General features: G+C 35.5%; 1 protein-coding gene across 4 annotated transcripts in view; it reads right to left on the bottom strand.

Annotated features, from left to right (window-relative positions):
• The window catches only part of CADM2 (cell adhesion molecule 2), a 569,139-nt gene that overhangs the window by 89,415 nt on the left and 467,039 nt on the right, over positions 1–12,685 (bottom strand). For all 4 annotated transcript variants that reach the window (XM_064410951.1, XM_064410953.1, XM_064410952.1 and 1 more), the window contains one exon: positions 1,176–1,266. In XM_064410951.1, the coding sequence (XP_064267021.1) occupies positions 1,176–1,266 (91 nt within the window). The remainder of the gene's footprint in view (positions 1–1,175; positions 1,267–12,685) is intronic.

Genomic DNA, 12,685 nt, shown 5'->3' with positions numbered 1-12,685 from the left:
TGGATTTTTGTACTATTGACATAAGTATTTTTCTCAGAAACACAGACACATCAGAAGTACACAGATACAGAAAAGACCAATTACATAAAGCATCAGGTCAGACTAATTAGACAGACTTCCAGTGTTTTGATGTCAAGCAGGGAAGAAGCATGAGCTAGGTGCTCACCCAGTCAAGATCTGCATGGAGGAGTTGCTTTAAAATGATGCAGGCACATAAAAAAAAAAAAAAGTACCTATGGAGTTAAAATTATGCCAGGCATAACTCAGAAGAGCTTTCCAAAATAGAAATTTTGTACTTAAATGCCTTACTTGACCTAAATCTGACTTCAGGCTTCTACATAAAGTAATTCCATGAAGTCACTATAGCTGCACCAGGGAGAAATTCAGCCATAAGTGACATAATTTTTGTCATGTAATTTGCACCTTTTCTAGAGACCATTCTAAATCTGTGTATCATCATGACACTATAGATTGATCCTTTGAGCAGAAGGTCAATATTTAAGGAATTTGATTCATAATAACCTAATATTAATCAATTAGATTACATATATATATATTACTAAATATATAAAAGCCCCTCTGAGCAGTTGCTGTTTTCAAGAGTCAAGTCTATTTAAGTAGTAGATTCTGTGCAAGGGTTAACCTCTGCAGATTTGTCTTTAAAGATATTCATAGCAAAGAAGTTAATTCCCAAGGAAAACAATTTAAATTCTTAAAGCAGGCTACACCTTTCCAAATCCTGGTAGAAACAGGCAGCCAACTTGCACATATAAGTAAACTTCAAATTCCCCTGTAAATGGCAGCCAAAATTCAATATATTTTTTCTGAGGCTGGTTGATGTAGGAAGATTTCCATGAGATGTTTTCTCCTCTATCATCAATTTAATGATGTAAACAGAGATAGATTAAACCTGCACACCTTTCAGGTTGATATACCTGACAGCGAAAAAAAACCCTCACAGCTGGAATTCTTCCTGGAAACTAAAATAGATGACAAAGTAAAACAGCTATCTTCTATAGACACTTAATGAAGACAGGCTTCAAGGGGTTTTCTATACCAGAGAGTACTTTACACCCCAGGAGGAGACAAAGCCAGTAGATTTCTGCAGCTGAGGATTGCAGTCACAGCAGAATAAGTAAAATAACAAAGAACATATTACTTGTTAAATCACTTACACTGGTTTTCCTTTGGATTCACAAGTCAAAATTATAGATTGTCCTTCTTCAGGCCATGAATTGGAAGAAATGATTTTAACTAAAGGTGTATCTAGGAAGAAAAAAATAGACAACTTGTTGATATACACAAAAAAGATTTATTATCTAAGAGTACATTCTTCTCTATTTACAACAGACTAAACCACAGATTTAATTTACACTTGGAGACAGTTTCATATGGAGCCTTCTGCAGTTTCCATTGTCTTCAGGAAGGCAATAAAAATGACCAATGTAACTAAACCAGTAACTTTTTATATCCCTAGGAGACACAGGTAGAAAGCATATGTAGACTGAGAGAAAACAATTTTTTATTTCTGTATTTGATGCAAATACTCCATATGACTATCCAAAAGTCTGATATCTAACAACAAAATAAAGGAAAAAAACAACATCTAGGATGAATAACAAGTACTCCATGCAATTGTTTGCCTATTTTTAGGCTGATATGATGGAATGCTGCTATTAGGGGAATGAATGCAATAGTGTACATTTGAATAAGAACCCTTTTGTTGTTGCAGAAGTTTGAAACTCATAATAAGAAAGCGACAATGGGCTTTCAGATAAAATACCTTGTTACAGACATTTTACAGGATATTATTTCTGAAATGCAATAAAGCTGCCCCTAAACCATAACAATCTTAAACAGAATTTGCAAAGAGAATGTTTCAAATATCTCCAAAAAGCACTACAGAAGAATCTGCAATCTGTCTAATGTGATTGGATTAGTTTTATAGTTTTAATTGCAAAAAGATACACAATAGAGCTACTGTGAATTCATGCCAAATAGAGCATTTGAAGTAGATCTTTAACTTTTAAAAAAATTACCACCTGGCTTGCAAGAATATATTTTCATAGTCAATATATGACTTAGAGGGGCACCTTTACAAAAAAAAAAAAAAAAAAAAGATGATAAAGAAAGGAATGTAACACATTTTTTCCTTAGGAAGAGGAAAAATAAAGTTCATTGTCACAGTGAAAAAAAATCAGATTGAGTGGAAAAAATTTCTATTTTTCCTCACAGTTTCTTTCTCTATTCTTCCTAATACAGACCACTTTATCCTGCAAATCTAGGATACCTAAGTTTTGTCTCACTAAATTTGCAGTTGCTGTTATCCTTTACAGTGACACCACTGATGTCCTGTTATTAAGCAAATGTGAAAGAGCATGACAATATGACCCCACAAAATCAAACAAAAAAAAAAAATTAAAAACACATGCTGTAACAATATATCCTCTTATTGCTGCTGAACCCTAAATGGCATCTGAACAATTAAAATTACGGAAAATTTTTCTAACTTTTGATTTTTTTATTTTTACACAGCACAGGACAGGAAGAGGGAAGGGCTTAGTGCAGACTCTGTAATTCCACTGAAAGTATTTTCAGCATCACTCATCTTTCCAGAATAGCTGCTCTAACCTTACACCAGTAGCAAATCTGTTCCACAAGTTCATATTTTTAAGGACCCTGCAAACCATTATGCAGGTGACTAATCCTTTGGAGGCCAGGCTGGCATTTGCTTCATTTTTAGCACATGCTTAAGGCACTGACCTCAAGTGCCTTAATAAATCAGGGCATCAAGTACTTCTGTGATTTCAGTGGTGCTGTTGAAGATGAATAAATTACTCTCTTGACTATACATTGAACCAGAGGAGCAAATTAGTATCAGATAGGAATACATGAAGAATTTAACTGAGGGAGGGAGACAACTAATGCAGTGAGATCAAGAGGTTTCCAGAGAAATATGAGAGAGAGTAAAACTTTGATGGAAGTAATCCTGACAGCCACAGGTGAAGGAAGAAATTAAAGGGCCATCTAGCTATTATTCCTGACTTAAATATTTAAAAAATTATCAGCATTTTATGCAATACTGTAAATGACCCAAATAAAATTGAAGAGAGGATTCCAGACAATTAAGCTTTCATTTGCATGGATCAATGCAGCGCTGCTTGCCCCTACTTGAAGTTCCCATTCCTACTTTAATCCACCAGGCAGCTCTCTGTTCTCCATGCACTTTTAAACAGAGCCTTCTAACACAGAAAGGTCTTATATTTATGTTTCACCCTCTAAGGCAGAACCAAATGGTGTAGGAAATACATTCCCTAGTGGTTTTCCCTGCTAATTGACTTAAACAGTAACTACTTGTTTCTCTAAAGCAGGAAACACAGGCTTTAATTCAATATATAATTTTTAGGGAAGACAACAATGGAAAATCTTTGCGTTTTTTAATGATTCCTTTTAAGAACGAGGTATTATATTTTGACTGCTTTATTCTAAGTATTACTGTTTCTATTTTTCTTCTTTAGGCCATGCTTGATTTCTCTCCAGAATTAAAGTGTACATTTAAAAAGGGAAAACTTTTAAGATAAACCTGCCCTCTATTTCCACATTCACATCAACAATTTAAATGAGAAGAAATCTTCAGAATAGTTGAATTGAATCAAAACTAACCTAAATATCTTATTTTTACAAAGACAATAGAACCCTGCTGACTGGTACTTTTCCAGAACACAAAATGCTATTACAAAACACTACCTCCCACTGTGACTGCTCATTTTAGAAGAACTTAAAAAGTATAAATATACTCTATCAATACTGTGAGTTTTGACTGTCACACTTATAATATTAATCATAACAACTGGAACATCACATGATCTCCAGCAAACATCAACACTGGAAAACAGCCTAAAGAAAGAAAATCAAGAACAGTAATAGAAAAAGAGGTTGATTTCTTTTCAGATATATTTATCACCTTGTTATAAAAAATGTAGATATGTAAAAAAAAATCTCCTTCTACAACCAGAACAAAGGAGTAGAGCCAAGAATAATGTGGGTCAGATCTTTTCCTCCTCTAAACCTAGTAGAAAAATAGCAATGTGTACCAGATGAACTTACCTGAAATTTAATAACTTGCATATTTTTTTTGTATTTAGCCCAGCAATTTCATGAAAATAAAATACCATGGGTCAGTATTCAAAGCAAAATACTTCTGAACAAGGGAGTGGTGACTACAGTTTCTTTACAATATCTACAAATATCTCCTTATCCTGAGTTCTAGGAATATTATGGAGGACATAAGTATTCCAAAGAGAATAAGCTTTGGGAAAGTCCAATTCTATTTAAAAAAAAAAAAAAAAAGGTGGTTTATGTGGGTGTAAGCACCACAGCAAGTTTTCTCAGTAAAACACACTGCTTTCAGTACCCAGTGGCTTTTTTAGTTACATCCATCTCCAGCAGAGAGAGCTTCTTTGGTCATCCAGTCTTTAGTTTGAGTAATGAGGTACTTATGAGCTAAAACTGATTGCTACCACCAACATGAACTGAGGTTCGAACATGTCTTAACATATCTTCTCCCCTCCATGAGCACAGAATCTGCTCATTTCTTTCTGGACATACCAGCTACAGGTAAGAATTATGGCATGGGGTTTTTATTTATTTTTTTTTGTATAACCTTTAGTGATTCAGCAGACCAAAGGTAAAAGTTCCACTGAGTGATTCTGCTTCATCCATCTTTATAGGATTTGGGCTCATCTCATCTCACAAGCCTGGGAAACCCATTCCAAAGATTTGGGAAGATTGATCTATTTTTGATCAGGCTATGTCATCTTCAGCAACACACAAAATCAGTAAACATGTGTGGAAAATTGGTACCAGCTTATACCAGTAAAAAACCTGATCTGATACATGAGGAAATACCACTTCAACACTTGACTTTTGTTTTACCTTTAGCAGCAACTAATGGCAACATTCATACCTTGTGGAACTGCGCAACTGACTGATTTAATCTCTTTGAAGCTATTTCCAAAATAAAGGTGGTTCTCATCAGTCACTAGACCTTTGCTCTTAATCAGATCTTTTATGCTTAAAGGTGTGTGTGTTTGCTTTCAGAATGTACTTGTTTTTACATTGTTTGAAGTAAAACAGACTTCAGTGTATATTTATATTATTTTATCACCAAGCCTTTATAAGGTTACATGCAGGATTAAATTCCTTCACATAAATTTACTCATATAAAGTAATCACATGAAAGCTGTTGGAAAAAATCCCTCATGATAAGTTATGTTATCCTTCATGTGCAAACCCTTGACAAACACAGTGTAAATACAGAAAACTGAATTCATAAAAGTAAACAAATTTGCTAAGATCATGAAACAGGCTAACAACAGGATCAGACAATTAATCTCTCTATTTTCTTCTTAGTGCCAAGATAGTAGAAGTGTTATTTGGCCTATTTTTCACACATATCTTCAAAAGTCTTTGGTCCCATCAGTTCTCAGCAAAACCTTTCATGTAACTCACAGCTCTGACTGGGTCATAAATCAAAGTATAACCCTTTGCATCCTAGGGCATTAATCAGCAACAGGTGTGTAGGAATACGCACATGAAAAATCATTTTGTGAGACAAAGGGGTAGTATTATTATGAGGTTGTGATAGAAACATGCTGTTTTATCAAATAATCCCTCTCTAATGCAATCATCTTCAGTCAATGCAATTACAATCCCATAAACAGAAAATAAGACCACCTTTCTTTTTGGGCAGATGTTAGGGTGGGTGGAGCACATATATTTCATTGGTACTTTTAAGAAACAATAATTGGAAGCAGTAGACTATTCAGGAGGAGGAATTTTCATGATCTTGTAGTCATCAGAATTCCAAGAGTGCTGAAAATGCACCTATGCAAACAGCCATGCAGCAGTCTTTCTTCCAGGTAATACTGATATATGTATTACTTTAGCTGTATTATAAACTTCTTGCCACTAGATTTCTCTTCACATTTTGTTAAAAGGTAAATCTCAGCCTCCACTGGCATTCCAGTGAAATGAGGATTAACAGAAAAAGTCTTAGTGGTTCTCCTCTGCAGAAGAAATTTACATAGGAATATTGCATCAGATGTACACATCCAAGTCAGGGCTCCTAATTTGCAAATTTTCTGCTGAATTATAGACTTTTTTTTTAAAAAAAAAAAGAAGTAAGTGCAATAACATACTATGACATTTAGACTTAGCACCCCAAACATCTTCCAACATGGCTGAATCTTCAGAAAGCAGACCAGAACAAGTTCACCTCCTTCTTTTCCCTTACAAGGGTAGAATTACTAATCCCAAGGATCCTGTACTTCAGCGGTCAACATTTTAGAAACCTGTTCTACCTCCATGACTCAGGAAGCCACTTCTACACTCCCTCACTTAGACATAATTTAATTTTTGTGAGAAGTGCTAATCAATCCATCAAGATCAATTATTAGACCCCATGCAGTGATTTATGAGAAAAAAGAAGTTACTTATTTCACTGAGTACTGAAGTATCCACACTATGTTGACCAGATCCAGCAAAATAATTATTTGGAGTAATTTAGAGATTAGAACATTCAATCTTTGGAATTCATGGAAAAAATTCCTTTCTTAGGAAAACCTTGTCCAAACTGGTAACAAATATATACTCAGCTAGGGCAATTATGTTCCCACACTATTATTTCATATAAAGTGCAATGTCCCTTCAAGTCTTTTTAAACTCATTTATTGCATGAAGCCTGTGATTCCTACTTCCCAAGGTAAAACAGCATCAGAAGATGGGGGTTCTACCACATTTCAATTAAAATCTCCTGTAGTATTATCCATTTAAGGTCTCACATGCTATACAGTAATTTTGCCAAATGTTTGGATCTTCTTTTTTTACATGTTTAGCATGATTTTCTCAAGATCAAAGCAATCCCATAATTAATATTTAAAACCAAAAGATTTTATTTACTGTTTAAGTAATGATCAATTCATAAAGTATTATTGGTCTCAACTTTTAGTTTTGGATAGGTTGTTTTGCATAATTTTGAGGAAATGGGTGATAATGGTGGACTAGTCAACCCAGGACAGTGTCAAGCAGAAATCACATTTTTCTTGACTTCCTCTGTTTGTCCTTCACCAAAGAAAGAATTTTTTTCCTTTTTTGTAGAATATTAAAAGACCTAGCACAGAAAAAAACGTCCTATTTGGTGACAGTAACATATAGTGTTCAATATATACAAGGTGCACAGAGAAAGATAAATCTTTGAAATTATTTTAGTTTATGAGTCTTTGGGGTTCAAAAGGAAAAATCCATTGGTCAGGTTCTTTCCTGTATGCATGGCACACATCAGTGTGATATATGCTGCCTAAATCTCTTTTTCTTAAACCACAAGGGATTCTGTACTTATTTTCTCCTTTTTTTTTCACCATGTCCTATTTAGTCTTGAAAGTTCTAGTAAAAAGAGCTAAGCCTTGTGAAAACTGTAGAAAAAAGGAGGCACAGTTGGTCAAACATTTGCATATGATGAACAAAAACTTAACAGCTCTACACAACACATCACTACAACAAACATATTAAACCCCCCAAAAAAGGCTCTTCTAACTGATTCATTTCCATGCAGCGAAATTGTCAGGTCTCTATCTCAAAACCAGGGCAGAAACAATCCTGTCCCTAATTGTGTCATAAATAATTGAAAGCAGCTCATTAACATCATTTGACCCTAAGACTCTGTTGGAATACTTTGATTCTGATGCATCTTTCCTTTAAAAGTGACACTCTCTCTGTGGATTATGTTATGAACGTCTCACTAGCTGCAGCAAGAAGCTGAGTTTGTTGTAATGAAACCTGTGATCCTTGCTGGACTTGCTGTTTGAGTGCAAATTATGTTAACAGCAAAAGGAAAGACACAGGAAAGGTCCAGGGAGGGGCAAACACTTCTCCGGCTGCATTTGTCAGGGGATGCAAGAGCTCACAGTACATCAGGATGTGCTACGAGTGTTACTTACAATCCTCCTGCTAAAAGCACTGATACAACCTCCTTGTTTAATCTTTTAGGATGATGAGTAGATGGTTTTAATTACCCTTTGTCACTAGAAATTTTCTCCTATACTCAATGATTTAAAAAGCCTTAAAAGTACTGCTAGTAAGAAAAGGCTTTGTTTAACAACCTAGGAGAGCACTGGATCCAGCAGTGTGGAATATGGTGCAGGATCCATTCAGGATGCAAGTTGTGCTTGTGTGACAAAGCAGTTCTTCCCACTGTGATCACTGAGCATCCCATGGATACCAGGTTTTACCTTCTTGGACCCTAAGCAACACAGGGAACACGTTTTACTAATTATTTGCCAGTTCAGAATACACCCAGCTGAGCTCCAAGCAGCCCAGATAAAACACACAGACCTTTTCTATCACATCTGTGCAAAGGCTGCCAGATTATCTGGCAATGAAAAGGATAACCCCGCCTTCCTCCCATTACCCACTGAATGTTTCCAGAATACTCAAAGTTCAGAACTAATCACTTAATCTTGTGCAGCAACACCTCCTGCCTGGATCTATAATACTCAGATTTACTCTACCTTCTTTAATAAATATATTTACCTTGCTGTTGTTTTTTGATTTGATCACAAACCACCATTTTCTCTGCGTACCACAGTGCAAGTTACTATAACTGGTTCATTACAACACATTTTTCTTCTTACAGGTTTAGCTAAATTATGAGCTACCAACAGCATGTCCTTACTTCATGGTTTTATTTTATGATCACAAACCTTCTGAATACTGAAAAGCTTTCATAAATTTCTCAGATATTTTAGTGTGGCAGTGAACAACAACAGTTCTGGTGCTATCATTTTAAAAAATGTTATAAAAATCTAACAGTCTGATAATAAAAGATTATTGCTACCTGGTAATAAATGGCTGCCAGATGATAAGATTTTAAAAGTTTTTCCTGAGAGACTAATTCATTTATTGTCTACCCATTTTTGTCTGTTTTTTTTCAAAATGCATGTTTGTGAAATCTATTTATGTCACAGCCTTCTACATTTTTCATTGCACTTTTTCTCTCTCTTATATCCTTGGAACCTTTCCATCATTTCCAGATGCAAAGATAAAATAAGCAGATACCTCTGAAAATTATGATGTATCTACATTCTAAATTAATTAGCCCTGGAGAAAGCACAGGCAAGTTTCAGGAACTTTTTTTTTCCTTCAGAAACCATGAGATTATAATTTTCATACATGTATAGCAATTACAAAGCTCACTGAAAATTCTGTAGTCCTACATAATTTCATTCACATTTCTAAAAAATGTAAGAAAATAAGTTTAGGAAAGAAGAGACTTTAAAAGTAAATTCCAAGGACAAACCACTCCAGCATGCACAAAAATAAGCATCAGATTGGATATCCTAAATGAGATGAGAAAGAGGAGAGAGGAGCACTTTAATCAGCTCTGTGCAAGTGCTCACCATTTTTAATAGCTTTTACACTTACCAGCTGTGCATTCTACAGCTGTGAATCAGCATTTCCCCAAATTTGGCTTATTTTGTAAATGGCAAGCAGCGTGGCTTCTGTCTGTGCACTGCTGCCTTGCATAAGCACTTAGATGCAAGTCTGCCTTGGTAACTTCACCAAAGTAGCCAGGCAGATAGAATAAGTTTGATGCTCTGCTTCAGAAAAGAATGAATAACTCATTGCATAAATGGATGAGAGAAAAAAAAAATCAATATTTGTATCTGAAAAATTATTTAGTTAGTAATATTTGTGGGTGAGTCAGTCTCGTTCAAGCAATTGTGCCATGGCAATGGTATTTAATTTCAACAAAAGTATTCAACAACACTGTGAAATTAAGTTTTATGATAATACTTCAATACTTAGGTTTGGTGGAAGTGAATACTTGGTACCATATCCACATGGATATTCCAATGTCTTCTTTTTGTACTCCTTTAAAACTGCTTTACAGTTAAGCAGGACCAGAAACAGCATATGGTCCCTTTGTTACCTGAGATTCTTTGATGAATTCTGTTGTGTCATCCTTAATCTCATCTGGTTTATTTTAAAATTATGTTTGTTGTAGGCAAGAGTAATAACAGCTTGTAACAGAAGAGTGTAAATACACTCTCCTGGATGCAAAACAAGAAAGTGAATGCCAATGTGGTGGAAAAGAAAGATTGATTAGTCAAATATTCCCTCCTGACACTCATATTACATGAGTGCCTGAATTTGAGCACTAGCCTGGCAGGAAACCATTTAGGTTACTAATTCTGTGGGCATTGATTGTGTGGTACTTTGTTAAAGATATCCATTGGACTTGCCTCAGCACCTCACCTGCTGGTCATGCCAGGCTCCTTCAACACAATTACTAAAACACAATAAAGGATGTGAAATGCGGTAGTACATAACATGTGGCTTGGGGTTTTGGGAGGGTGAAAAAGAAGCTGGAAGTACAACACCAAAGCTTCACAGTTCCCCCCTGCTCCATTTCAAATGCTTACAACTTTAACCTGCCTTTGTCACGTAATGAGTTTTTTGATCATTCTTACCTACTTTGTGCTTGGCCTTAAAACAGGCAGAGATAAATGTGAGTACATCAGTTGCCTCTGCTGAATTAAGTGGAGGACAGAGTGGCACTGTTACCACTCTGTTACCACAGTTCTGAGTATGTGCCACTCTGTGGAGACAGCACCAGACAACAGCCACTCCCCTTTACATGGCTTTGCAGAATGGGTCACTGGTTTCTGAATTATGCATTAAGTCCCATCCACATATGTATGATATGGTGGAAACAATATTTTCTTTGCAAACCAGTTCTGTTTTCTCCAGTGAATGCAAGCAACAAAGCTTAGTTTTACAACTTTCATCTTGTTTAATTATTTTTGTCATGCCACTTTTTCAGAGTAAACAGTAAAATCTGTTCCATTTAGCCTCTCCATTGCCTTACACTGTGCTTTCTCCAACTTATTTATGTTTTATCTCACTTCTGCTGTTAAGGAAAAAAAAAAGACAAAGAAGTCTTCTGCCTAAACCACATTATAAAGAAATGCTGAACTTTGAGTGAGCACATGACCTTTCAGTGTAATTTTATCTTCCGATTTCTCAGATTCTTTTGTTTAAAGACTTCATTGTTCTGTTCTGTCTGAGTTAAATTATCTTGAATATGGCTTAAGAACAGCAGCACATCCACAACTATTGGAGAAGTTAAAGGAGAGCTCTGGATGCTCAGCATTTCCAAATATGTCTTCAGTCCTTTCTTTGACATGCATATCAGATATTAGACACTATAAAAGTTTAGTCTATATAAAAATAACTAAGCAGTAGCATGAGGAAATGAAAATAATATTTTCTTCTTGAAAATATTAATCCCACCCTCATGAATGGCAAACTTCTCTTCTTTGGGAGGTTTCGGTAGTGGTCTCTATATTTGTTTTTTATATTTTCCTCCAGACTGTCTTACCTGCTTGCTAGTCATTCCTACTTTTAATATTATTAATCCCTCCCTCTCAAACTTCCTTTAAAACCTTCTGCAGCCCTCTTTTAGTCACACAGCTAGCACATGGAATATCCTGCTCACACTAGATTTCAAAGTTTTTATGCAGAGTAGACAAGCCACCCTGTGGATTTTCTACACAAGATTTTACAGAGAAATAAATTAGATTATATTTCATTTGTAAACTGTATTTGAACATAAACCTCCAGATGGTAAAGGTCAGGATTGTACATTAACCCTTTGAACTGAATATCCCCTTTGAAAGATGAAAGTTTGGCAGTAAATGGACTTACAAGTTTATGAATTATTTTGCATTTAAATAATGTATTTCTTATTTTCATCTGTCATTAACCTAATTGATCTCATTTAAACATGCAAATTCTAGCAGTGAACTTTTCTGTTCACAGATATCATCCTTTACTGTGTACAGTAACTATCCTTCAAGTTTCATTTGTTTCCAGCATTCACCAGTATGAAAAGTTTAATAAATGAAACTCTACTAATTAACAAAGTGCTTACATAATTATTGAGCTGTATAATTAAGGTTTTACTTAATTTTCATTCAATATGAAGAGATGTAGAGTACTGAAACTGTAGCTTTTCAATTGCATTCTTATTATTACTGTTTTTATCTGCATCTTACTCTGGTAAGTACAGAAACATCCCACCTTTAAGGGAGATAGACTGACAGCTGGTCCTCAAAGTATTGTACTGAGATATATTTATTGTCCATATTAACATTCACAGGGTGAATTCAGGAACAAAAAACGAAACAAAACAAAACCCAAACCTGTTTGGGTTGGTTGAGTATCACAACTTGGGTGAGTCTTGGGTGGGAACCTGAATGTGTAAAAAGGATCAAGTTGTATGAGAGAGAGCCAACTGGAAGACACCAGAATTGTCTCCTTCTCAAGGTCACAGCAACCCAGCAGAATCTTCAGTGAAAGAGAAAAGGAGGAACAGTGCTCAGAAGGTTGATTTCCTTTCAGATTCAGAGAGACATTTATGAAAATATCCAGCTTTTCCTCATGAGCTTCTACAGGACCTGAGCAGCTCCCAGGTTTTCACTGAAAGTGAAGGACATCCCTGCTTGCTTAGGCTTACAGAGATTGTCTGTGATCAGAGGCTTTGTAAGAAACCAAGGTCCTGTCTGCACATCAGGCAGAAAATACAGCCCCCTCTTGCTTCTTAAGCTGGAACAAAAGGTGGCTT

The sequence above is a fragment of the Passer domesticus genome, chromosome 2 (assembly GCF_036417665.1).
Source record: "Passer domesticus isolate bPasDom1 chromosome 2, bPasDom1.hap1, whole genome shotgun sequence".
Taxonomy (NCBI): Eukaryota; Metazoa; Chordata; class Aves; order Passeriformes; family Passeridae; genus Passer; species Passer domesticus.
This window is presented reverse-complemented; position numbering and strand designations above follow the sequence as displayed.